The sequence below is a fragment of the Perognathus longimembris genome, unplaced genomic scaffold, assembly GCF_023159225.1.
Source record: "Perognathus longimembris pacificus isolate PPM17 unplaced genomic scaffold, ASM2315922v1 HiC_scaffold_5425, whole genome shotgun sequence".
NCBI lineage: Eukaryota > Metazoa > Chordata > Mammalia > Rodentia > Heteromyidae > Perognathus > Perognathus longimembris.
In genome coordinates this window covers 323478-350444 of record NW_025960851.1, presented here as the reverse complement: position 1 = coordinate 350444, position 26967 = coordinate 323478, and the positions used below count along the sequence as shown (strand labels likewise).

The following is a 26967-nucleotide window of genomic DNA, read 5'->3' as shown; positions in this document are numbered from 1 at the left end:
CAGCAGCGTAACCGCCACTCTGTCGCCGGCAGGAGGCCCAGCGCAGCGGCGGCCGTGGTGTGAGCCCCCCCCCCCCCCGCCACTCACCAGCCGCAGGTTCTTCATGGCCTGGGGGAACATGGCTTGGTGCAGCTGCAGCTTGCCGACCTTCATCACCTGCACGCCTCTCACGGGGTGGCTGCCCGGGAAGAAGACCCTGGGGAGAGCAGAAGCGGGGCGGTCAGGGCCGTCCTCGCGGGGCGCCTCACCAGGAGGCTGTGGGGTGCGGGCGGCGTCGGCCGTGAGCGCCTGGGCCCTGAGGGGGAGACCAGCCTGGCCAGCCAGAAGGCGGCACCCAGAGCGCCCTCTGCATCAGAGGAAGCCCCAGGGGAGGACTGGACGCAGGACTGGAGGGAGGGGCGGGGGGGAGGGGTGGGGAGGGAAGGGAGGAGGGAGGGGCGGAGGGGGAAGTGGAGGGAGAGGGGGAGGGAGAGGAGGGAGGGGCGGAGGGAGGGGTGAAGGGAGGGGCAGAAGGAGGAGCGGAGGGAGGACTGGAGGGAGGAGCAGAGGGAGGGGCGGAGGGAGGGGTGGAGGGAGGGACTGGAGGGAGGAGCAGAGGGAGGACTCGAGGGAGGGGTGAAGGAGGACTGGAGGGGAGGGGCGGAGGGGAGGACTGGAGGGGGGGGGCGGAGGGAGGGGCGGAGGGAGGGGAGGAGCGGAGGGAGGACTGGAGGGAGGGCGGAGGGAGGGGTGGAGGGAGGACTGGAGGGAGGACTGGAGGGAGGGGCGGAGGGAGGAGCAGAGGGAGGGGCGGAGGGAGGACTGGAGGGAGGGGCGGAGGGAAGGGTGGAGGGAGGGGCGGAGGGAGGGGTGGAGGGAGGGGCGGAGGGAGGGGTGGAGGGAGGACTGGAGGGAGGGGCGGAGGGAGGGGTGGAGGGAGGGGTGGAGGGTTCTCCTAAGAAAACACGATTAGGGAAGCAAGCCCGGCCCCTGGGCTGACGGCGGGCGGTCCGGCGCGGCCTGGACAGATGGAAGTTCCTGCCCCTCTCCCGAGCAGATCCTTCCCGCTCAGCTCGAGGGCCCCAGGGCCGGCTCCGGGGTGCAGGCTCCCCCCCCCCCCCCCCCCCCCCCCGTCTCTGAGATGAGGCTGCCCGCGGTGCGCACGCAGGAGGAACCGCGACCACGCGGAGTGGAGCCCAGAACGCTGCCGCCGGCCTCAGGGGAACAGTCAGCGCAATCCGGACTGGAGAACCTTCTAGATGGGACGCACCCGGGAACTTCTTGGCAGGTGGGGTCAGGTCTGAGGCCCCCCGGTGAGGCGGGGCGGGAGGCGGGCCCCCAGCACGCAGCCTGCGCACACTGGGTGTGCAGCGGTGTTGCCCGGGGCACACTGGGTGTGCAGCAGTGTGTGGTTGCCCGGGCACACTGGGTGTGCAGCGGTGTGTTGCCCGGGGCACTCTGGGTGTGCAGCGGTGTGTTTGCCCGGGGCACTCTGGGTGTGCAGCAGTGTGTTGCCCGGGGCACTCTGGGTGTGCAGCGGTGTGTTGATTGGGGCACTCTGGGTGTGCAGCGGTGTGTTGATCAGGGCACCTCTGGGTGTGCAGCGGTGTGTTTGATTGGGGCACTCTGGGGTGTGCAGCGGTGTGTTGCCCGGGGCACTCTGGGGTGTGCAGCAGTGTGTTGCCCGGGGCACTCTGGGTGTGCAGCGGTGTGTTGATTGGGGGCACACTGGGTGTGCCAGCAGTGTTGATCGGGGCACTCTGGGTGTGCAGCGGTGTTGATTGGGGCACTCTGGGTGTGCAGCGGTGTGTTGATCGGGGGCACTCTGGGTGTGCAGCGGTGTGTTGATTGGGGCACTCTGGGTGTGCAGCGGTGGTGTTGCCCGGGGCACTCTGGGTGTGCAGCAGTGTGTTGCCCGGGGCACTCTGGGTGTGCAGCGGTGTTGATTGGGGCACTCTGGGTGTGCAGCGGTGTGTTGCCCGGGGCACTCTGGGTGTGCAGTGGGTGTGTTGATTGGGGCACTCTGGGGTGTGCAGCGGGTGTGTTGATTGGGGCACTCTGGGGTGTGCAGCGGTGTGTTGATTGGGGCACTCTGGGTGTGCAGCAGTGTTGATCGGGGCACTCGGGGTGTGCAGCGGTGTGTTGATTGGGGCACTCTGGGTGTGCAGTGGTGTGTTGATTGGGGCACTCTGGGTGTGCAGCGGTGTGTTGATTGGGGCACTCTGGGTGTGCAGCGGTGTGGTGATTGGGGCACTCTGGGTGTGCAGCAGTGTTGATCGGGGCACTCTGGGTGTGCAGCAGTGTTGATTGGGGCACTCTGGGTGTGCAGCAGTGTTGATTGGGGCACTCTGGGTGTGCAGCAGTGTTGATTGGGGCACTCTGGGTGTGCAGCGGTGTGTTGATTGGGGCACTCTGGGTGTGCAGCAGTGTTGATCGGGGCACTCTGGGTGTGCAGCGGTGTTGATTGGGGCACTCTGGGTGTGCAGCGGTGTGTTGATTGGGGCACTCTGGGTGTGCAGCGGTGTGTTGATTGGGGCACTCTGGTGTGCAGCGGTGTGTTGATTGGGGCACTCTGGGTGTGCAGCGGTGTGTTGATTGGGGCACTCTGGGGTGTGCAGCGGTGTGTTGATTGGGGCACTCTGGGTGTGCAGCGGTGTGTTGATCGGGGCACTCTGGGTGTGCAGTGGTGTGTTGATTGGGGCACTCTGGTGTGCAGCAGTGTTGATTGGGGCACTCTGGGTGTGCAGCGGTGTTGATCGGGGCACTCTGGGTGTGCAGCGGTGTTGATCGGGGCACTCTGGGTGTGCAGCAGTGTTGATTGGGGCACTCTGGGTGTGCAACAGTGTTGATCGGGGCACTCTGGGTGTGCAGCGGTGTGTTGATTGGGGCACTCTGGGTGTGCAGCGGTGTTGATCGGGGCACTCTGGGTGTGCAGCGGTGTTGATCGGGGCACTCTGGGTGTGCAGCAGTGTTGATGGGGCTCTCTGGGTGTGCAACAGTGTTGATCGGGGCACTCTGGGTGTGCAGCAGTGTTGATCGGGGCACTCTGGGTGTGCAGCAGTGTTGATTGGGGCACTCTGGGTGTGCAACAGTGTTGATCGGGGCACTCTGGGTGTGCAGCGGTGTTGATCGGGGCACTCTGGGTGTGCAGCAGTGTTGATTGGGGCACTCTGGGTGTGCAACAGTGTTGATCGGGGCACTCTGGGTGTGCAGCGGTGTGTTGCCCGGGGCACTCTGGGTGTGCAGCGGTGTGTTGCCCGGGGCACTCTGGGTGTGCAGCGGTGTGTTGATCGGGGCACTCTGGGTGTGCAACGGTGTGTGTGGCTGCCCGGGGCGGAGGCGCTGACTCGGCAGTTCACAGAGGGAGAGGTGACGGAGCTTGGTGGGGCCGGGAAGGCTTCCTGGAGGGGAATCAGGACACAAACTGGCTCCCAACGGGAGGGGCCGGGCGGGAGGCTGGGCCCGGAGCACGCGGATGCCCCTGCTGTCCCCGCCACACCGACCCCGCAGCCCCGGCTCGAGGCCCTTTGTCTCTGAGCTCCGGGTAAGCGATATTCTCCCCTGCGCCCCCTGCGGCCCGGGGCGGGAACTTTCCATTGACGCTGACAAGAAGCAGCAAGCAGAGCTGGGGACACCGCACCGGGCAGGGGAAGGGCAGCCTCTCTGTGGAAGGGGGAGGGGGAGAAACCAAGGAGCCACCTGGCCGGGGCTGACCTGGCCCCCGAGGCCGCGCCGGGCAGCGTCCCCGCCCCCACACAGAGCCAGCACCGCGCGCCGCTGCGACCGAGAAGTTCAGATCCGCCGACAAAAGGGCCTACGTGCAGGACGCCATTATCAGAGGCACAATCGCCCCGAAAAGCACACCTGGATTCAGAATTTGATTTTATTGCCGTGAATGTGGCACATTAAATTCAGAGACCAAAAAGTAATTTTATACTAATAATCTCTCTGCCGAGTGGGCGCCTGCCATGTCAGCGAGCGGAAGGAAAGCCTTCGGTTCTGCGATGAGCGATTAGGCCGCACCGGGGTGTGGGGAGATTAACCCGAGCTCGGGCTCCCGGGGAGGGGGGTTCTGCACAACGTGTCACTGAGCGGACTCTCCTCGGTGGGGGCTGACGCGAGCCGCCCTCCGGAGCCCCAGCTGACCCAGGATCAGACGCCGCAGGGCACAGGCCCCGCTCCCCAGGCTGCCCTGCAGGTGGCTGCCCAGGGCGGGGCTGGCTGGGATGAAGGGCGGGCTGGGGATGTGCAGGGAGGGGCGGCATCCGCTCAGCCGTGGGCGGGGGGGCCTGGGCAGGCCGGGGGCCTGGGGCAGGCCGGGGCGTGGGGCCTGCGCCGTCGCCGCACAGAAGCCCAGCGAGTCCTCGAGCCTGGGGAACAGCAGTTAAGTTGCAGAAATGAGGGAAATAAAATCATGACGTTGAGAGAAGTGGGGAACCCAGAGAGCCTAGCACAGAGCCGGGGGGCCAGGGAGCAGCCAGGCCACGGGACGGAGGAGCCCCTGGTGTGAGAGGGAGGACTGGGCGTGACCAGGGGTGACGGGGAGGACTGGGCTGGTGTGATGGAGGAGGACCGGGGGTGATGGAAGAAGACTGGGGGTTATGGGGAGGGACTGGTGGTGATGGGGGAGGATTGGGGCTATGGGGAGGACCGGGGGTGATGGAAGAGGACTGGGGGTTATGGGGAGGACCAGGGGTGAGAGGGAGCCCCTGGTGTGACGGGGAGGACTGGGGGTGATAAAGAGGACCAAGGGTGATGGGGAGGACCAAGGGTGATAGGGAGGACCAGGAGTGATGGGGTGGACCGGGGTGATGGGGAGGACTAAGGGTGATGGGGAGGACTGGGAGTGACAGTGAGGACAGGGAGGACCGGGGATGATGGGGAGGACTGGAGGTGACGGGGAGGACCGAGGTGACGGGGAGCACCAGGCATGTGAGGGCCTCCACACACCACCTGCCAGTCTTCCCTCCTTCCCCGTGGCTACAGGCGCTATTATTGAAGAGGGGCTGGCTGAGAAGATTTCATTGGACAAGGAATGAGAAAAGCAGAAAGGAGACCCCAGAGGCCAAGAGACCCGAGCGAGGACGGTGGCCGTGGGAACGGAATCGAGGCACGCCTGGCTGCGGAGCTGGCTCCCCCGCAGGGGACGCTGCCGACCTCCCCAGAGACCCCCAGGCCAGTCCACCGCGCCCCGGGCACCCGATGGAGTGCCCCACCCTCCAGGCTGGGGAATGCCGGCTTGCGTGGAGGTGGTCTTTGGGCTTCGGTGGCGACGTGTGTGAGTCGGGAAGTCTGATGGGCAGCAGGGCGCGCACAGCGGCCTTTGGCCCGACCGCAAGCACCAAGGTCTGGCCGTCACATTTCCCCGGGGGGCGAGACTCAGGGAACTGGGCCTGTGTTCAGGTAGAAGGACACAGAGGAGAGAGCTGGAGGGCAGCACCTCCGGAAGTCCCGCAGAGCGTCTCTGAGCGGCGCTTCATTAGAGAAAGCACCTTTGCCACTGACAGGGAGGACAAAGCACTGGGGTCTGCCTTTTCAAAGTCAGACACAAAGCATACGACGGGACCTAAAGAGCTTACCGTGTCTGACACTGTACTTAGAGAAAGCACACAGCTCCAGCACTGTGAGTTCCACGTGGAAAAGGTGGAATTCTGATACAAACAGAAGACCCACTGCTTTGTAACTCCTGAAGAAGTATGTGATGTGTCTCTAGATGAAACCGTTAGAGGAACGCATGGTGGAGAACGCCACTGCGGTGGGGTGGGGTGGGGTGGGGTGCTGCCATCCAAACTCACCAACCAGTCTTCCAGCACTGAAGGGGAGCACGGACAGGAGGTGCTGGCTGGCACGGTGCAGCATTTCCTGCACACCACCCCTGCCACACGGAGCTGAGCCAAACCAAGCTGAGCGAACCCGACGGAACCCCACCCAACCAAATGGAACCGAACCAAACCCACGAGCCACACCGACTCTTACCAAACCCACAGGATTAAATGCCACTTCACAGGAAAAGCAGCTGCACAGGCTGGGAAGCCGGAAAATCTACAAGACCTCGATCCAGGGTCATTAACAGGTCAATGTGTGAAAAGAAAAAAAGGCAGTAAGGGAAGAACAGTGCAGAGTAAGAGACCTAAGGTAGAATAGCCACTTTTCATATGTAGACCTTGTGCAGACTAACTCAAAGAAACAATGGTAAAAAGGGCATTTCTCAGAGAAGCAAGGCAATCTGAACACGAAAGAAGAGAACGTCTTTGTTTCCAAGACAGCAGCTAAAGTGCACTGGGATTAGGCAGTGGGAGGCCTGAGATTTGCTTTAAATGTCTGCAGTAAGTTCTACTGTGTATGCACACCACATTTTCTTGACCCAATTCATCCACGGAGGGGCATCTTGGCTAAGGTGAATAGTGCTACAGTGAACATGGTTGTGCTGATGGCTTTACTGCAGCCTTGTTTGTGTTCTATTGGGTAAGTGGAGCGAAATGACTGGACCATGGGATAGTTCTATGCTTCGTTTTCTAAAGAAACCCACACTGTTTTCCAGAGTGGTTGAACAAGTTTATATCCCCACCAAGAGTGTATTAGGGTTCGCTAACTCACGAGGGCCGTTGTCCCTGCCAGCACCTGTTATTGTCTGTTTTCTTGATGATGGCCATTCTAACTGGGGTGAGGTGGAATCTCAGTGCTGTTCTAAATTGCATTTCCTTTATTGGCAGAGATGTTAAGCATTTATTCATGTGTTTATTGGCCATTTTTACTTCTTCTGAAAAGTCTCTCTTCAAGTTATTATTATCCCACCTATTAATTGGATTGTTGGTTTTTTGATGATTTAATCTTTTGAGTTCTATACATATTTTGGATATTAGGCTCTTCTCCGGTGTACAGTTGTCAAAAATCTCTGCTCATTTTGTAGGGTTTCTTTTTTGCGAAGTGGAAATCTCAAAAATTGATGCAATCCCATTACCAAGACTTTGATTTGTTGTGCTTCTGGATCTTTTCTTCGAAAGTTTCTACCAGTGTCAAGGAGCCCTGTCTCCCCAGATGTTTCTAGTGGACAGACTGAGCAAATGCCTTCTCTTAAGAGAATATGATCTTAGGTTTATTTTTTGTCCAGCTCTGTGATAATTTATGTCAGAACCAATGACAAGTGTTTAAACATCACTAACTTGAAAGATTTGCTGGATGCTTTATAGGTAACAGAACTTTCAGGCGCAGTAACAATGTCAATAATAGAGGATCAGATCTGACAAGCTGGATTATGACTTGCTTGGAAACGGTTCCGAGAGGATGGGGCTCCCACGGGCGGAGGGCCCTGGGGGGGGCACTCAACACGGTCACCGGGGCTTAGGAGACATCCGCAACGTGTGTGTGGAATCTGCCTTGAAGTGGTTGGGAAGGAACAGGCCTCCGCATTGGCCAAAGGCCCGGACTCTGCCTGGAAACTCCGCTTCCTGGTCTGGAAAGCCGGGTGGGGAAGACCTGCCCCAGAGCCTGCGCAGAGTGAATCCACTCGGGTCTGCTCTCGAGCGCAACACAGAGAACCAGCATTTAAAAAGTTTCAGATTAAGCTGGGCACTGATTGCAGGCACTCATGCCAGTAATCCTAGCTACCCAAGAGGCCGGATCCGGAGGGGTGCGGTTCAAAGCCAGCCCAGGCAGTAAAGTCCCTGGGAAACGTCTCCAAAATGCTTGGCAAAAAGCCAGGCTGGAGGGCTGGAGGCTCAATTCAAGTGGCAGAGAGTCACATGAGCAAGCAAACCAAGCAAGCGTGAAGCCCTGGGTACAAAAAAAAATGTTCTCAGAGCTGATGTCACTGTAACTGATTTTGGCACCCTGGGTATTGTATATACCTTTATTGGAACTACAGAATCATAGGGGAGGGGAACATTAAAATGGAGAGACAAAGGGTAAAAGGTGAATCAATGCAACAGCAATACTTACCAAACTATATCGCTGCAAACCAGTTGTACAACTCGGGGGAGGGGGAGAGAAATGAGGAGGAGGTAACAAGTTAGATAAGAAACCTACTCACTGCTTTATGTATGAAACTGTAACCCCTCTGTACATCACTTTGACAATAAACAAATGAATAAAAAATAGGCTGAGAGGAAGGGCTGACATGGTCTAAAATGAGCTGTACTCTTTACCTGACTTGAACAACTGTAACCTCCCTGTATGTAACCTTTATGAGAAAAAAAAAACCTTTTTAAATAAATAGGAACCTTAAGAAAGGGCTCCCATTTTTTCGGGATGGGGTGGAGCCCCACGTTTCGAAGGCCGTGCACAGCTGGGCAGAAGCCAGAGGCGCCTGCTCACTGGGGCCAGCGACATTTCTCTGCCTCAGGGCAAACAAGTGGATTTGAACTCACGGCCAGAGTCCTGGCATCAGAAAAGAGAGATTGGCACCAAAAAAAAGCGGTGTTTTACCAGGTACTCGTCACATTTGAAAAATCAACACTCAGCGCTCACCCCGTCTGTGGCTCCAGGGCTCCAGGCCACAGGGGTGGGCCGCGGCCCGCTCCCATGAGCCCCGGCGAGATTCACCACGCGCTGACTTTCCAGAAAAATCCACCCGCAGAGCGCAGGCCCGGCACGGAGCCGGAGGCGCTGCAGCTTCAAGCTCCTTTCTTCACTCAGAGCCGGCCCGGGGCCGGGGGGTGGGGGGGAGCGGCCCCCACGGTCCTCACCCCCCCACACACGTGGGAACGGCCCCCGCGCGGTCCTCACCCCCCCCCCCCACCGTGCGAGGCACCTGCCGCACACAGGGCAGATCAGCGCCAGCCGGGCAGGACGGAGCGAGGGTCTCGGTGGAGGCTCGGCTTCTTTGCTTCGCAGGAAAGATCAAGGGAACAGTCACTCCTGTATTCTGGGGCCAGGCTGGAAGGATTCTAAGACTACTCCAAAGTAGAGGCGCAAAATTACGGCGTGTGTGTGTGCGTGTGTGTGTGCGTGTGTGTGCGTGTGAATGTGTAGCCAGCATCCTATCCTAAGGATCAACAATAACGGCAGGAACAGCTGAACATTGGTGAGCGGGTGATGGCGCTAGGATCTCCCCCGGCAGCGAGGCGGGTGCCGTCAGCAAACCCAGGCCGCGGAGGCGCCCATCTCGTGCTGCCGTGCAAAGCTCCCAAAGCGGTGGAGGCACAGCGGGCAGGCAGCTCCCCGCCCAGCCCGCACTGCTGCCCGCGGGCGACACGCCGGCTCCTCGCGTGAATTCTCACAACAGGGTGAAGAGGAAGTCAGTAAGCGTATCCCTACACACTCGAATGCCTCAGGACCACACCGGGAACTACGCCCTCTCGGATGCCAATCGAGAGTGGGGTGAGCCAGGCGCCGGGTGGCCACTCGGGAGGCTGAGACCTGAGGATGGCGGTTTGGAGCCAGCCTGGGCAGCAGAGCCCCCGAGATGCTTATCTCCAATTCCCACGCAGACACTCGAAGTGGCGCTGCGGCTCACGGGGGGGTAGAGTGCCAGCCTTGGGCAGAGGAGCGCGGGCCCTGCGTTCAAGCCCCACCGCTGACTACAAAAAGAAAAGGTGGGCGTCGTCGGGCCGTGGCGGGCCCCCGGGCCCCTTCACTTGGCGCCTCGGCTTTGCGGCAGGGCGTGGAGAGTGGGGTGCGGCAGGGCTGGCTGCGGGGAGCGGTGCCCACAGGACCTCCCTTCCACCCCCCCCCACCCTGAGCAGACACAGAGACCAGGGGCTGAGCGGTGCTCTGTGGCCGGAGCCGCAGGCCGGCAAACACGCTTCAAGTGTGCAGCGATCGTTCCTAGCCAGGTACTCGGGGTTCACCCAGGACCCAGCCGCAAACCGCGCCAGGCCTGAGCGGCTCTCCAGCGCGCACAAGCACAGGGCCCCCGAGGGCACCCGCCCGTGGCGCGGCTCCGCGAGGGCAGCGCGCCCACTTCCAAGACGGCACGCGTGACTGACATTCGCCACCAGCAACACGACGACGCCTTCACAATCCCCCCGGCCCCCGCCCCGCGCCCGATCCACGCGGAGGTTATTAAATGTGTGCAGATGAATCCCGGGACTCTTGAGGGTCCAGAGTTTGTAATTTCCCTGAAAAACATAGACACAATCTACACCAATGAGCAATTTAATTGCACGCTAATTACAGTTAGGCCGGAGAGGAGGAGATAGGGGTGTCTTCAATTTTTAATAGTCATCATGACTCCAAGAGAATTCTGAAGATAAGTAATTGAGTCTCCTGGAAGTATTCCTTCCACCACTGCCAAAATCAAGATGAGAGCAGAAGGGAAGGGAAGGGCGATTCGTCCTCCAGACCGCGGCCCAGGTCAGCCCCGCACCGGGCACTCGACCCCCGACCCGGACGGCACCGGCACCGAGCCCCCATACGCCCCCCGCCATCCCCGGCAACGCTGACAGCGGTTCTAGGCCGGCCTCGCCCAGCCGGAGCGGCCCACGAGGCCACGCTGCCTCCCCCCGGGGGCCACGCCGGGGCCGCTCGCCCCCGCGCCCGCCCTCCCACGCCCCGGAGTGAGGCCCGCTAGGGGGCAGCCGCGGCGACCCGTGCCCTCATGCCCCGCCCCAGCACCCTCCGTGGGGCGGCGCATCCCGTCAGTCTTTTGTGACGCTCCTTGGACGTGCGGGGGGGCCGGGACGGAGGGGGCCGGCCTCGGGTGTGAGCCGCCCGGGCGGCCCCCTGCAGGGCACAGCCGTCTCCAGGCCGCCGGGGTGAGGGCCAGGAGCCGCGCCCTCGCGCCCCGCCGCCGCTCAGGGAGCCCGGGGTGGCGCTGCTCGGCACTCGTTTCTGGTCGGAAGAGCTGGGAAAGGTCAAAATCCCGGTGGGTTCCGCCTCCAGCCCGTGCACACCTGCCCGGCGCGGGGACCCGGTGATCTGAGCGTCGCGGCCGGCGAGGGCTGCGGGGGAAGGGGCGGTGTGCTCAGGGGACGGGGGGCAGGCGGGGGGGGCGGGGGGCAGGCGGGGGGCGGGGGCAGGCGGGGGGCAGGCACCGGGGACGGGGGCAGGCAGGGGGACGGGGGCAGGCAGGGGACGGGGGGCAGGGCGGGGGGCGGGGGGGGGGGCAGGCGGGGGACGGCACCGGGGACGGGGGCAGGCAGGGGGCGGGGGGGCAGGCGGGGGGCGGGGCAGGCCGGGGACGGGCACCGGGGACGGGGGGCAGGCAGGGGATGGGGGCAGGCAGGGGACGGCCCCCGGGACGGGGGCTGCGGCGTCACAGTCTGGGGTGAGCACACGGCGCTGGAGTCGGCCTTCACGGCTCCGGTAGGGCAGACTTCAGTAGCTGCGGCGCTGCCAGGCTGGAGCTCCACCTGCGATGGGCCTCCTCTCCCCTCCCCTCCCCTCCCCTCCCCTCCCCTCCCCTCCCCCTCCCCTCCCCCTCCCCCTCCTCTCCCCTCCTCGTCTGCCTCCCGGGGAGCGTGAGGGGTGCGGGGCGGCAGCGCCCGCACCATCAAGCAGCGCGGACTCTTACGTACAGATCAGACTCCTGCCGTCCCTATAGACGGCCGTTACTATCTGGACAAGGACGCCCCTTGAAGCCCGTGACCCCGGAGCTGCAGCCGTCATGCCGGTGTGTTTAAAGCTCACTTCACAATGCCGTCCTTGTCGAGAGAAGGATGCCACTAAACATGGGCTATGCGCCCAGTCTCCACCCTCCCGGGCACTCCGGGAGCGTTCAGTCTTGTGTTCCTTAACACTATACTTTTTTGTGCGTATGTGCTGGTCCTGGGGCTTGAACTCAGGATCTGGGCATTGCCCCTGAGCTATTTTTCCCCAAGGCTAGCACTATTTTTTTTCTTTCTGGTGAGGATTCGTAAGAGTCTCAGGGGCTTTCCTCCCTGGGCTGGTTTTGCACTCCGGGTCCCCCAGACCTCAGCCTCCTGGGAAGCTGGGATGACAGGTACGGGGGCGTGAGCCAGTGCTGTCAGCCTGCGGCTCCGGCGGCACACCCTTGCCGCGCTCGCGGACGCTCACCTGCGCAGCCACGGCTGCCGCGACGCAGCCCCAGTAGACGCTCGTGCACAGGCGCGTGCCTGCGAGTTGGGCAAGACGGCATGGGGCTGCCGTGGGCCCCACGCTCTTGGCGTCCTGGTCTCTACAGCCATAAGCAAGAATAAGCCCTCTTCCTTCCTATAGCACAGGCTCAGGTAACTTCGTAATATCAACAGAAAACAGATGGAGCCATCCAGCATCTCCCCTTCCTCCCCATCTCCCTCTTTCTGTGTGTCTCTCTCATATATACGGACACACAGACACAGATATACACAGGCACACACACACAATTCCGCAGAGGGCTGTAGGTACCTGCGTCTAGAGAAACACGCCTTGGACAGGAGTTACAGGGACAGGAAGAGCACGCATCCTTCCAACCCCAATGTCTACAGTTAGCTTGGAAATGCTGCAACTTCCTGGGCCAACTGCTTTGTCCAGGCAAAGCTCCCACTCGTGTGGACAGCCGCAGTGGGTTTGCCATGCACAGCCATCTGGAGAACTGTCAGCCATTCAAGAAGCTCTCCCTGCTCCAAGCCCCTGGTTGTGTGCTAAGTCCTCTTGGCGCCTCCCCCCGTCATTCACTGCTGTGGCTGGGTGACCTTCCAGAAAAATCGATTGAAGGGATTTCTGCACTCCTGTTCTACAGAAGAGAGGACAGGCAAAATGGTGAGAATGCCAAGCAAGAAGAGGAATTGGAAGGAATGCTCTGATTCAGCACAAACTTGCTCCAGGATGACACTGCACTGTACTGGGGGGGGGCAGGGGAGGTTGAGCTTGGGTGGTGGGGGGGGGGGGCAAGACTGGAGGGGGGCGAGCTTGGGGGACGGAGGGGTGATCTTCCAGAGCTGGCCTGCACGGCTGCTGGGCAGGGGCACGAGGGCCCTGGCTGCCAGACAGCCCCAGTGCACAGCCCCATGTGGCTAGAATGGCTGCCAGGCTTCAGCGCTTTACTCAGACACCCACAAGACCAGGGCCATGTTTTCTTGTTACACAGAAGGTCCCTGCCCCTCTCAGGGCTCAGCCCCCCGTTGTCCAATGAGGCAGTCAGTGAGGGCAGAAGCTCGTGTTTGCATAAGCTTGGCCTGAGATGGCTGCTCCAAGTCACCCGGCGCTTCCCTTCCCTAGCAAAACAAATGGAACCTCAGTCATGCCTGTGACGAGCACACGGAAGGCATGCTGCCCGGCTGAGTGCTGCCCAGGGAGCGTTGGGAACAGCTGGCTGGACAGGTGGACCAAAGGGTGCCCTGGTCCTTCCAGCAAGCCTGACACTGACGGAGCAGTCTTTGAAAATGAAGAGGACAGGATCCATGTCTGTCACCCTCTAGGAACATGAATTTAAAATGGATCAAAGGCCTCAATGTAATATCTGAAACCTTGAAACTACTATAGGAAGGAGTTAGACAAGCATTAGGACTTCTTGACACAGGCAGGAACTTTCCGAGTAAATTTCTAGGAGCTCAGCAAATCAAAAAGGGAACTGACAAATGGGATTGCATCAAGCTAAAGTTTCTGCATGACAAAGGTTAATAAGCTAAGAAGACAGCCTACAGAATGGGAGAACTACATGTCAGGGAATGGCCTACTATCCAGAATGTGCAAGGAGCTTGAGACATTAAACCCTCCAGGAATCAACAACCCAATTACTAAAGGGGCAAATAAGCCAAGTAGAGATTTCCCAGAAGTATAAACAGGCAACAGACACCTGAAGCAATGCTCAGTGTCTCCTGTCATAAAGGAAATGCAAATCAAAACAACATAGATTCCATCTCACCACAGAACGGCCATCAACCAGAACACAAACAACAGCTGATGCTGACACCAATGCAGTGGAAGGAAACCCTGAAACACTGTTGTGGAGACTGTGAACTGGTGCAGCCACTGTGGAAGGCAGCGTGGAGGCTCCTCCAAACACAGAGCTACCCTCTGCCCCAGCCGCACCACTGCTGGGTATGTACCCAAATCATTACAAGTAGGGATACAGCGAAGCCACCTGCCCAACCATGTTCACTGCTGCCCTGTTTACCATAGCCAAGTTTTGCACACAGCCCAGATGCCCTTCAATGGACACATGCACTTACTGGGATTTTACTCATCTGTTGGGAAGAATGATATTACATCATTTGCAAAGGGATGGACCTGGAAAAAATTAGATTGAGTCAGGCCCAGAGAGACAAAGGACGCATGCTCTTTATCTAATTTATAAATATATAAGTAAACACAGAAAGGGTCATATGCCCATGTACACAGACATTAACTGGAGAACAGCATACGCAGGGGCGACTCACTTGTCTTAGAAAATGAATACCAGGAAGCTGGCATGTTGGGGTCAGCTGTGCCTTTAAGAGGCCACAGCTGGCCTTGGCCTGTCTCCTCACCTCCTGTTCTGCCTTTAACAGGAAGAGAAGCCCCCAGCTCCAGGGGCGAGCACGTGTGCAATGGCGGGGGTACCCCAGAAACCCAATCCTTGGGGGGCTGGGCCTCCGCCCACAAGGGAAGCCCCCTGACATCACTTGACGGACAGCTCTTGTGGCCAATCTGTTGTGCCCGCCTTTGGGGTATATCTATGGCTTCTCATTTGAATGAAATTAGAATCGTCCTGGGGAATCGTCCCAGAGATGGTCTCCGAGACCTCACGTGCTCGTGTCTTCCTTGGGCTGGCGAGTATGGGGGTCTCGCACCCACACGCGAACCGAGGCTAATCCGGGTCTCCGCTCCCGCGTCTAATCCCTACCGGCCGGGGGGGGGGGCGTGAGAGAGCGAGTATGGATCCCAGACAGAAGAGACAGATATGCCCAGGACCCCTCCCCACGTGGATGGGGAGGGATAGAGTGAAGCCCGGCAATTTAAAGCCCAACACTGGCACATGAAGTTTGTGGGGGAAATGACATCACAATACTCCATTACATCACATGAAACTAGGAAAATCGGGATGGGTGGGGTTGGGAGAGGTGGGGAAGAACAATGAAAGGGGTGATTTTGCTCCGGATGCATTACACTTATAAACCTAAACACGGAGTGGCAACCCCTTTGTACAACTAAAACGAAAGGACTGAGATTTCCCAGAGAAACACCAGACTGGAGGCCTGGCTCAAGCGGCAGAGCGTCCACCCCGAGGCGCAGGGCGGAGCCGGAGCTTGCAGCCCTGAGTGCAGGCGCTGAGGGCTCCCGCTGTGCCCTTCCAGGACTCTGGGGTGCTTGTAGCCGCTTCTGTTTGGTAACTGGGCTTTAAAATCACAAGTCACGGGCTGGGGATATAGCCTAGTGGCAAGAGTGCCTGCCTCAGATACACGAGGCCCTAGGTTCGATTCCCCAGCACCACATATACAGAAAACGGCCAGAAGCGGCGCTGTGGCTCAAGTGGCAGAGTGCTAGCCTTGAGCAAAAAGAAGCCAGGGACAGTGCTCAGGCCCTGAGTTCAAGGCCCAGGACTGGCAAAAAAAAAAAAAATCACAAGTCACACTAAGGCCCCCACACTGCTGACTCGGTCTCCATGGCAACCCTCAGGGTTATTTCCGTGATCCTTAGACAAGAAACCCGAGGTGCAGAGGCTACACAAGCGGGCAGCGTCCAGTCGCTGCAGAGCGCTGACCTCCATGCCCATCCCTCCTCCCCATGTCGCACATGGCTCGGGCCTAGGACAGACGCGGAGCCCCTCCCTCCCAGAGCACCCCGCGTGCAGGGGCCCGGAACCCCGCCTTTCCTGCCCTCCAGCCAGGAGCTGAGATGGGGGTCACAGCGCCAGCTGATGCGCAGTCAGGTCTGAACCCGCGCCTCCTGACTGGACCCCACCACTGCCCCCCGCCACTGCCCCCCACCACTGCCCCCCGCCACTGCCCCCCGCCACTACCCCTGCCACTGCCCCCGCCACAGCAGACCTGTGACGCTCAGGTGCCAGGAAGAGGGCTGAACTCTCCGTTCAGTCATCGCACCTAGCACCGAAGCGCTACTCCTGATTCCTACAGGGGCAAAAGATGAAAAGCAATATTGAAATGATTAAAAAGAAATGAATCAAGACTGTGCAAATTCCCAGTTCTTCTCCAGATATTAAATGTCTGAAAGACAAGGCTGTCTCTCTCCTTGTGCCCTGTTCCCCCTCCCCGAGGCTCCTCCTGAGGACCCCCCCTCCCCCTGCGGCTCCCCCTGAGGACCCCCCTCCCCCCGCGGCTCCCCCGAGGACCCCCCTCCCCCCGCGGCTCCCCCTGAGGACCCCCCATCACAGGGCTCCGGTGACACCCGGAGAGGCATCCACTCTTTATGACCCCAAAAGTTCTGTCATCAATGGAGGTCTATAAAGGATTTCTGGTTCTTCAGAAAATGAAGTGACGTCTTCTGGGAAGCATTCCTCACCGCACTGCAGGTGTGCGGGCTCGTTGCGTCCCCGCTGCCTGTCTCTCTCCACCAAAAACAAGAACAAGGAAGCAGACATTTCTGCAGCACTTCCTACCAAGTACTCGAATACGTTATTTAAAAATGATTGACCTTCCAGTACTTTCGGCAATTGACTAGTGGGGGCATGACGTATTTAATCACCCATGTGCATGGGGGGGGCGCCGATTTTCTGGACACCCCCAGCCACTGGCTACACTTAGCCCTCACCAGAGTGCACACACTCGCCCTGGGATCATGGAAGATAGGGAGCACGTCCTCCTCACCAGAGTGCACACACTCGGCCCGGGATCACCAAGCCTCACTGGGGACAGATACGGAGCGCGTCCTCCTCCCCAGAGCAGCAGGGGGCGCAGCGGCTCACCGTGGCTCCCAGTGTCGTGGGACTGGGCCCTGGGTCCGTGGCAGCACAGTGTGTACCGTGGAGGTGGAAGCTGAATCGCCCCATGCTTGCGAGCAGCTGGAGAGGCTTCCGCGCACCCCTCCAGGGCCCACCCCATAGCCTAACTTCCTCCCGCCGGGCCACGGCCAGAGCCCGCCCCCCGCCCCAGGACAGCGCAGGCGGCGACTGCGGCGTGCACGCGTGGGCATGGGGGACGCTTAGGAGCCACACGGGGAAGCTCCGCCCCGGCCGCTGCGCAGAGCCCGGGCCTGGCCCGCGCGCGCTCCCGTCCGTTGCTTGGCCACAGCGGGAGTCAGCTCGGCCCTCGGGGCCCGGTCCTGGAAGGGCCATCCGCAGCTCCGAGAGCAGCCGGGAGCTCGCCTGCCGCGCACGGCACTTGGCTGCCCGCGCACACGAAGGTCGCCGACACGGGGACCGAGTCCAGCGCGGTATTTTTCATTCAGCTGAAGTCGTTTCCAGAGTTTCCCAGTGATTGAAGGTCAAGTCTGGAGCAGACCGTGGTATTAATAAAACCCTGTGAGGCCAAGCGTGGAAATGACGCTTTAACCCGTCGCGGACCGGGGGCAGGAGACACTGCCAGGCCAGGCTGTGCGGGCAAACCGCCCGCGCACAGGCCCGCGTCAGAACAGCACGCAGGGGAGAGGGCCGCGGGCCGAGCGGGAGGGACGGTGCCGCGTTCACGGAGGGGGGTGGGCTGTGAAATCCTGTCAGACACCAGGGGAACGATGTAAATGAGTGAACCGGTTTCCTCTCGGCCACAGATGTGACATCTCTGGAAGGCCAAGCTTCCAGCCTTTCTTGGAGAGGGGGGGGGGCTTTTGACGTGTGTTGACCAGTGAATGGGAGGGGCTGGCAACTGTTACCACACTCAGTCGGCTGTGACCCCAGCCTGGCTGGGCATGTTGGGGAGATCACTCCTCACACTCACTTCCCAGGGCGCCTTGGAATTCTGGGAAGCAGGCCAGCAGAGCACACCCCTCCACAACACAGGCTGCCGTCCTGGTCCTGGCTGGGGTCCTGGTCCTGGCGGGCTTCAGGCTGGGGGTCCTGGCTGGCTTCAGGCTGGGGGTCCTGATCCTGCTTCAGGCTGGGGGTCCTGCTCTTGGTCCTGGCTTCAGGCGGGGGGTCCTGCTCTTGGTCCTGGCTTCAGGCGGGGGGTCCTGGTCTTGGTCCTGGCTTCAGGCGGGGGGTCCTGGTCTTGGTCCTGGCTTCAGGCTGGGGGTCCTGGTCCTGGTCCTGGCTTCAGGCGGGGGGTCCTGCTCTTGGTCCTGGCTTCAGGCTGGGGGTCCTGGTCCTGGTCCTGGCTTCAGGCGGGGGGGGTCCTGGTCTTGGTCCTGGCTGGCTTCAGGCGGGGGGTCCTCCTCCACCGCATGGATAGCAAGGGGGGACTGGAGCCCTGTGGTCCTCAGCGGGTCCGTCCGTCGGAATCCGGGTGTGCCCAGCACAGGCAAGTGCAGGAAGTTTCCTACAGCTGAGTCTCGAAAGCAAACCCGGTGCAAAGCCCGCCTTTCTCTGGGTGAGCGCTGGACGCCACCCTCTGCGGGGCCCCAGCCCTGCACACAGCCCTCCGCGCCTCTGCAGTCGCCGCCATCAGAGGGCACCTCAGCATCCCGCGAGCGAGCGGCTCCGCACGCTTGGGAACCTTCCTCTCCGCATGCCTTTAGGGCAAACGAGGTGATTTTCTTTGTCCTCTTTTAAAGACAGGGTCTGCTATGTAGCCAGGCCTGGCCCTGGATCTGGGGTTGGAATTAGAGGCGGCACCGTCACACCTGGCTAATGACATGATTTTAAATCTCAGAGAGGAATTCTAGAGTTTCATGTGCCTTTCAGCGCTGCCAAGCTTACGGTTTCGCATTTTCCTTAACTGAATAAACACGTAAGTGGAAGCTGTGGGCTGGGTAACCCCTATTTGAACTGCGTAGAATCAGAAGTGTCTGATTTTGGCATCTGCAGAGAGATCTTGGGTATGGAAATAAAGTTTAAACATAAAAGTTATTTCTCTTTCATGAACACATGCACACAAAGTGTGTGGAAAGTATTTTTTTTTTTGCCAGTCCTGGGGCTTGGACTCAGGGCCTGAGCACGTCCCTGGCTTCTTTTTGCTCAAGGCTCGCACTCTGCCACGTGAGCCGCCACGTCTGGCTTTTCCCGTGTATGTGGCGCTCGCACGGTGAGGGGAAGAGCCGCGCCCTCGGCCGGGGGTGAGGTGGCTGTCAAGGCTCAGAGAGACCCCGGCTTTCCCAAGTTAATCAACCACGGGACGCTCTTCTCACCGAAGCGCCTTCTCTCCCCCCGAGCTTCCGGGTCCTCCTGGGGAAGGGAGCGTGCGAGGAGGAAGTGGTCAGCCCCGCCCGCTGCATGCCCGATGCGTTTAAACGGAGTTCGCGGACCGGTGCAGGCGGGAATGGAGGGCCGTGCCAGCTCGCCTGTGACCTGCTGACCGCTGTGTCGCGGCAGGCGCAACCGGCCTAGACAGGGGCCTGGTGACCACCGCTTCCCCTGCAGGGAGCCGCGCGGGGATGGAGGAGGCGGCACCCCGCACCCCGCCCTTCCCAGACTCACGCACGGCTCTGACACGAGGGGCTGTGGGTCTCAGCTCCATGACCCGGAGCCGCCGGAACAGCACTGCACTTGGCAAGCTGGAAACATAGGACGGAAATGATGACAGACATCCTGGGAGATCCCGTGTCCCAGTCCTGAAGGTCACAGGGACCTAGGCACCCAGTTCTGAAGGTCGCAGGGACCTAGGCACCGTCGTCACGCCAGCCCACGGGCGGCCAGGAGACGCCGCGGTGGCCACCGACGGGGCCATGGAACACGGGCTGCATTTCTCAGTGAACGGCGGCGTTGGCATGCAGCACACACGCGCGCGTGCTCGGGCCATCCATCACGTAAACCACGCACACAGGCCGGCCCCGGGGGACAGTCCCACCGTGCAGGAACGTGGGCCTTTCCAATGATAAGAAAAGGGGAGCTCGGCGATGAACGAGGTCAGCTCTTCATCTCACTTTTAAAAACCGCGCACGCTTTGCTAAGCGTGCTGTGATGGAAGGTTTCTGCGGGAGGGGCAGGCCTGCCACAAGGCCCGCGGTGCAGAAAACCTACGAGGCTTGGAGCTGGATGAACGGGGGTTCAGATCCGCATCAGGGAGGGAAGGTCTCAACGTCTCTGCGCTTCTGTTTTCTCATCAGTAAAACAGGACAAATGTCGATGTGGCAAGGAGTCGAGAAGGATCCGGGGAGACTGTGGTTGGGTGTGGTAGAGAGCCTGCCATCCCGGCATCCGGGGGGCAGAGGCTGGAGGGTCCTGAGCTTAAGTCCGGGCGGGGTACCCAGTGAGGCCTCGTCTCAAAACAGCAAGGGCTCTTTGCTTCAGAGTGTCTATCCGGAGGGCTTGGCACCTCGGGAGAAAGGGGGGATGCCAAGCCCGAGGGGAGCCGCGCCAGGCAGCCGCTGCGGGAGGCCAGGGGGGGGGTCTCCCGCCTGCCGCGCAGACGGCTCCTTCCTCAGGTCTCCTCTGCCCACTCACCTGCTGGCACCTCCACATTCACTAGAGAAGGCGGAGGCCGGGCGGCCAACACTTGCCCTGCAGCTGACGGCCAGAGAGGGCTGCGCCCGCGAGTGGGAAGCCTGCGCGGGGAGGCGAGCTGGCGGAGACGCCCGGCCTCCGCCCCAGGCCCGGCCCTGCGCAGGGTGTGCTGGTGAAGGTTCTGCCTTTTTTTTTTTTTGCCAGTCCTGGGCCTTGAACTCAGGGCCTGAGCACTGTCCCTGGCTTCTTTTTGCTCAAGGATAGCACTCTGCCACTTGAGCCACAGCGCCATTCTGGTCGTTTTCTATATATGTGGTGCTGGGGAATTGAACCCAGGGCCTCATGTATACAAGGCAAGCACTCCACCACTAGGCCATATCCCCAGCCCCCTGGTGAAGGTTCTGTTGTAGACGCCGTCCTCTGTTCGGAGGCAGATGTGCCCAGGACACCCGGCTCTGCCATGGCAATCAGGAGATGCTGGAGTAGATGGATTTGAGTAGGATTTAGAAAGGGTAAGAAAACAAGGGTTTGAGCCAGGAGGGGCCAGTGTGGGAGGGAGGGAGAAAAAGGGAAGAAGGGAAGGAATGGAGGGACAAGAGGCAGAATGGGAGGGTGAGGTGCTCTGTACCCAAGCTATTCCAGGCTCGCCCAGTGCCAGGGTTAAACCAGGTCCTCCATTCAGCGCTGGGGCAGGGCAGGCCTGTGTTCCTCAAGTTCCATCCGGCGTGTTCTTTGATCACAGGCACAAAGGGGCCCCATGGTTCTCTCAGGCGTCACCTGCGAGGTGACTTGGCAGCATGGGATTGGAACCCAGGGGTCAGCCTGTTTCCTGCCAGGCCCAAGTCCTCCACGTCCTGTGGACATGAGCTCCGGGGCAGGGAAAACCTGGGCAGGTGGAAAGCCTGGTGAACCGGCTGTCCTTCAAAGCTTCTGTGGCCAGGAGGGGCGGCCTGGCCGGTCTGGGCCGGATATGCAGAGGCGGGAGCTGTAGGAGGGTGAGCGAGGATGAGCTGGGAAGGAGAGGTGAGTGCTTGAGTCCCTGAGCCCCAGCCCGTGCTGCCGGCCTTTCCGTGCCGTCAGAGCTCCGCGCCGCCGCAGACACTGCGGGGCCGGGGCTTGCTAGCGGGTGATTTCTTGCAGGACGTCCTCTTGAGAGGGGTCTGGGCTTGGGTAGGGCCAATCCAGTCTCAGCCAGTGGCTGCCTGGGGTACCTGCCCTCTAAGGCGGCGGTCTCGAGTTCCACCTGCTCCCGGGCCCCGCTGGGCGCCCGCCGCCTTCAGTCAGCACTGCTCTGCTTTATGCTGTGACAGCCCGTGCCACCGGCTCCCACGTGCCGTGTGCATTCTCCTGCTCCCACGTGCCGTGTGCATTCTCCTGCTCACACGTGCCTGTGCACTCTCCTGCTCACGCGTGCCTGTGCATTCTCCTGCTCACACGTGCCTGTGCACTCTCCTGCTCACGCGTGCCTGTGCATTCTCCTGCTCACGCGTGCCTGTGCATTCTCCTGCTCACGCGTGCCTGTGCATTCTCCTGCTCACGCGTGCCTGTGCATTCTCCTGCTCACGCGTGCCTGTGCATTCTCCTGCTCACGCGTGCCTGTGCATTCTCCTGCTCACCCGTGCCTGTGCATTCTCCTGCTCACGCGTGCCTGTGCATTCTCCTGCTCACCCGTGCCTGTGCATTCTCCTGCTCACGCGTGCCTGTGCATTCTCCTGCTCACGCGTGCCTGTGCATTCTCCTGCTCACGCGTGCCTGTGCATTCTCCTGCTCACACGTGCCTGTGCATTCTCCTGCTCACGCGTGCCTGTGCATTCTCCTGCTCACCCGTGCCTGTGCATTCTCCTGCTCACACGTGCCTGTGCACTCTCCTGCTCACACGTGCCTGTGCATTCTCCTGCTCACACGTGCCTGTGCATTCTCCTGCTCACACGTGCCTGTGCACTCTCCTGCTCACACGTGCCTGTGCATTCTCCTGCTCACACGTGCCTGTGCACTCTCCTGCTCACGCGTGCCTGTGCATTCTCCTGCTCACCCGTGCCTGTGCACTCTCCTGCTCACGCGTGCCTGTGCATTCTCCTGCTCACCCGTGCCTGTGCATTCTCCTGCTCACGTGTGCCTGTGCATTCTCCTGCTCACGCGTGCCTGTGCATTCTCCTGCTCACCTGTGCCTGTGCATTCTCCTGCTCACGTGTGCCTGTGCATTCTCCTGCTCACGCGTGCCTGTGCATTCTCCTGCTCACGTGTGCCTGTGCATTCTCCTGCTCACGCGTGCCTGTGCATTCTACTGCTCACGCGTGCCTGTGCATTCTCCTGCTCACACGTGCCTGTGCATTCTCCTGCTCACGCGTGCCTGTGCATTCTCCTGCTCACGCGTGCCTGTGCATTCTCCTGCTCACGCGTGCCTGTGCATTCTCCTGCTCACGCGTGCCTGTGCATTCTCCTGCTCACGCGTGCCTGTGCATTCTCCTGCTCACGCGTGCCTGTGCATTCTCCTGCTCACGCGTGCCTGTGCATTCTCCTGCTCACGCGTGCCTGTGCATTCTCCTGCTCACGCGTGCCTGTGCATTCTCCTGCTCACGCGTGCCTGTGCATTCTCCTGCTCACGTGTGCCTGTGCATTCTCCTGCTCACGTGTGCCTGTGCATTCTCCTGCTCACACGTGCCTGTGCATTCTCCCTGCTCCCACGAGCTGACAAGGAAGAAGCCCCAGAGCAGACTTCCACAAGCCCATGCTGCCCACACGGGCCCCGGACACTCAACCCACTCGGTCTGCCGTTGTTGGACACTGGCTTGCAGCTTTAAGAGGTGATCCTAGCCGGCCCATCTCTTCTCCAGCCCTGGGGCCGCATGGCTGCTAGCCCCGCCTGCCTTCTCTGGAAAGGCGGCAAAGGCAGCTCTAACCAGCCCCGCCTCCCGCCTCAGAAAGCCTGTGCGCCAAGATGGCAGCGGGTGATCAACCCAGAGGCGGTCCTGTGGGCTGTGACGTCTGCCCTTAGGGGGAAGTCCCATGATGTCACCCTTGATGGACAGCCCAACCAGCCTATCACAGTGCCTAGCTAGCCGCTCCAAATCCCTCCCCTTCCTGCCGCCATTACTGCTATTTAAACACAACCCCAGACTAAAGACCTCGGATGTTGCTTCGACTTCTCTCCCCGGAATCGTCTGCATGTCCCGTGTCCTGCCTTAAACGTAAGGGGTGCTCGGGGCGGGCGGTTTCGCGACTCAACCTCTTCTCGGCTCTACCCGCCGGGATACGCTCCCTGCTCCTCTTGCCGGCGGGAGAAGCGCCCGGAGCCGAGGGTCCCCGACACGCCGTGGGGTGGCTTTTCAAGTTACCTCCAGTTCAACTCTTTGACATGTCAATATTGTTCAGGCGCTCGCCTAGCCTGCACGAGGCCCTGGTGCCGATCCTGGTACCACACAGGTGCACACGCGCGCACGCCCAGCAGGGTAAGGCATGGTCACTGGGCCCTTGGGGGGCTGGGCCGGCAGCGCGGTGTTTCCTGGTGGGAGGGGGGTGACCAGCAGCCCCGTGGGTGCGCACCTGGGAGGGCAACGGGGAGCTCGTGCAGGAAGCAGAGCGGGAGGAAGCTCTCCATTCCCTGACCCAACCCAGGACCCAGGGATGACGACACCAGAGAACGACACCCCGGAAAGAAGGCACCCTGGAGCCCACCGCCCCGCCCGCGCAGGGCACCGGCCTCCGGCTGCACCCCCGGGGCAGCGCTCGGCCCTGGCGTCCAGACGCCCGAGCCCATTTCCACCCGGGGCGCACACGCGGCGTGTGGGGAGAGCGAGCGGGCAGCCGGGCGCACGGGAAGCGGAGGAGCGCGGAGGGCGAGCTCACTGCCACAGCAGAAGGGCCGGCGGCGCGCTGCGCTGACCTCGGGGGGGGCAGACGTGGATTCCCCAGCGGAGGCTCCGCCAGAGGAGCTGGCGGTTCAAAGCGGACCTCCACGTGCCTCCATCCCCACAGATCTTACTTTTATCTTAAGACCATGAAACAACGCGAGATGAAAAGCCTCCCTGCGACGCCGAGGCGGGAAGGAGGAGTCAGTGTTTCTCGTGTTCAGAGGACATCCTTTCAAAGGCAGTTCTCGGCTCACACCGCAGCGCCCGGGGAAGGCGGGGGGGGGGGGGGGGGGGGGGCGGGGGCGGGGGCGGGGGGACGGCTTTCCTGGGCTGCCAGGCCGAGGGCGCGGGGCCTCCCGTCACCCCGCCTGCACCTGGTCTCCTGGGTCGGGAGGGGGCCGAGAGGACGGGCCGTGCTGCCACTCGGAGGCCGCGTGGCCGTGGGCGAGGCGCAGAGCTCTGAGCCCAGCGCGGCGGCCCTCACCGCGCCCGCCGCTCCGCGGGGCCGAGCACGGGCCGGGGCCCGCGTTCCAGGTCCTGGCACTGCCAACTCCAGACCCGTGAGGCCGTCTTTGGAAAAAAAGAGTGCAAGGTGACAAGCGTGTCACAGGGAGAGGACAAAGACGACGGCGTGGCACAGGACAGGCCTCGCGACGTCAGTGTCAGCGGTGCACGCGGGTTCTGCGCACACCTGCCGCTCACCAACGAGATCAGGGTGAAGTACACACACGTGAGCACAGAGCGAGCCGCACGGGGCAGGCGTGAGTAAACACAGACACTGGCGAACGGAACCTGTGCGCCAAGCAGGGCCAACACTCAGCCAGCTCGCCGGGGGCGGGGGGAGGGCGGTGAACAGCGCAGACTCAGCCCTGCCTCGCGAGGCCTCCGGCCACGGGCCCTGCACGCCGCCCCACCCCCGGCCCCGGGGACCGGCGCTCCTCCCCCGGGCCCCGCCCCAGCCACCATTCTACCCACTGCCGGTCCGAAATGCCGAGCCTCAGCCAGCCTTTTCCCTCCTGATGGCCAAGCGCTGGGGGAGGCTGCTACCCAGGGCTGGGGACAGGTGAGAGACGGCGAAGGAACATGGCGTCAGATAATAAACACGACCCAACTGACTGGCAATTGTTGTGGACAGCTGCGCCTTTAAGAGGGCACAGCTGGCTTTAGCCCATCCCCTCTCCTTCCGCCTTTAACAGGAAGAGAAGCCCCCACCCCTGGGGGCGAGCATGTGTCTAATGGTGGGGACCCAGTCCTTGGGGGCTGTGGTCTCCACCCATTGAGGGACAGTCCTTGTGGCCAACCAGTGGCCCCTCTCCTGTGCCCGCCTTTGGGGGTAAAAATCATTGGCTCCTCCTTTGAATAAACCAGAATGCCCCTGAGGCTTCTCCAGGGGCCCACGCATCCGTGTTGTTCTTGGCGGCTTCGGGGCACCCCGCGACCACACGTCATCAAGGGCTACCTGTGGCCATCGCTCCCACGTGAGAGCGATAAAGGACCACCCAGGAAGGGGCGGACAAGCCCAGGACCCCCAAGTGGAGGGGAAGTAGAGCAAGCCTGGCAGGCAATAGGTATAGCTGAACACACTCCAATCTACTATACTCACTACTGTAAGTGATAAAACCACATGGGATTTGCATCTCAATAAGGTTGTTTCAAATATGCATAGATGACCAATAAACACCTAAAATTCAAGGAAATTCAATGGAAGAGTTCAAAAGAAATGATATATACACATATATGTATATCTATATATGTATATCCATGTATTCCTATATATTTAAATCCTTAGGTTTCAACAAGAAGTACAGTCTAAGAAATAAGAAAAGGGAGATACAGTAAAGGACCATCTAAGAACATTAAATTCTGGTAACTTAGAAGTTGTTGAAATACAATGAGTCTATTGATAGTCTGGAAGATAAAGAGTAAGTTTGAGAATACAAAACAAAAGGCCCAAGAAAACAAAAGAGATGATTTTGGAAAGGAGGCAATAGAGAAAAGATTCCCTCCAAAGGTATAGGAAGACAAACGTGCTCAAAATGAACTGATAAGCATGAACGGAAGGACCAGCCAGCCACACCCAGACACCTCTGCGATCGCGGAACGGAAAGCCAGCCTGCTTCTGAAACCACGGCTCCAGAGGACAGACCACGGGCGTTTACTGCATTGAAGATGATTTGGGACTGAGAATTTCATATTCCAAGTTTCCATCTGACAGTGGGAACCGAGAGGCTCTGCCCGGGTGGCGGCGGGAAGAAATGGGCTGCATGGCGGCGTTTCGGGGCTGGCAGGGAGGCCAGCGACGGGGCAAGAGAGGAAGATGACAGCATGGGCCACATTCCTTCTTCTTCACAGCTGGAAGGTAAGCTTTGTTTGATACAACTAGAACAAGATTATTTATTTAGAGATTTAAAGGTAAGTAGAAGCTGGGCACTTGGTGACCCTCCCCTGTAGCCCTTGCTATCCTAGCCTCTCAGGAGGCTGAGATCTGAGAATCGTGGTTTGAAGCCAGCCCCGGCAGGAACGTTTACGATGTCCTTAGCCCCGATTAACAACCAAAAAGCTGCAAGTGAAGCTGTGGCACAAGTGGTAGAGCGCTAAGCCTGCAGAAAAAAAGTTCAGGGACAGAGCCCAGGCTCTGAGTTCAAGTCCCAGGACCAGCACACACACAAAAAAAACAAACCAAACAAAACCAAAAAACTATAAGCAATACTGAGAATGGAAATGGTCAGAAAAACGACTTGCCAAAACGTGGAGAGGGCAAGGCAGAGTCTGTTGCTTATTGTATTTGAAAAATAAGACACAATAGAAAGAAAAAATGCTGTCTGATGGGAGTTTTGAGTCTAAAGC

General features: G+C 60.4%; 1 protein-coding gene across 1 annotated transcript in view; it reads right to left on the bottom strand.

Annotated features, from left to right (window-relative positions):
- Positions 1-87: 87 nt before the first annotated feature.
- LOC125345228 (histone-lysine N-methyltransferase SMYD3-like) overlaps positions 88-26967 on the bottom strand; it is a gene marked incomplete at its 3' end in the record, with an annotated part of 73685 nt that continues 46805 nt past the window's right edge. The window contains exon 6 of the mRNA XM_048337444.1: positions 88-196. Within this exon, the coding sequence (XP_048193401.1) occupies positions 88-196 (109 nt within the window). The remainder of the gene's footprint in view (positions 197-26967) is intronic.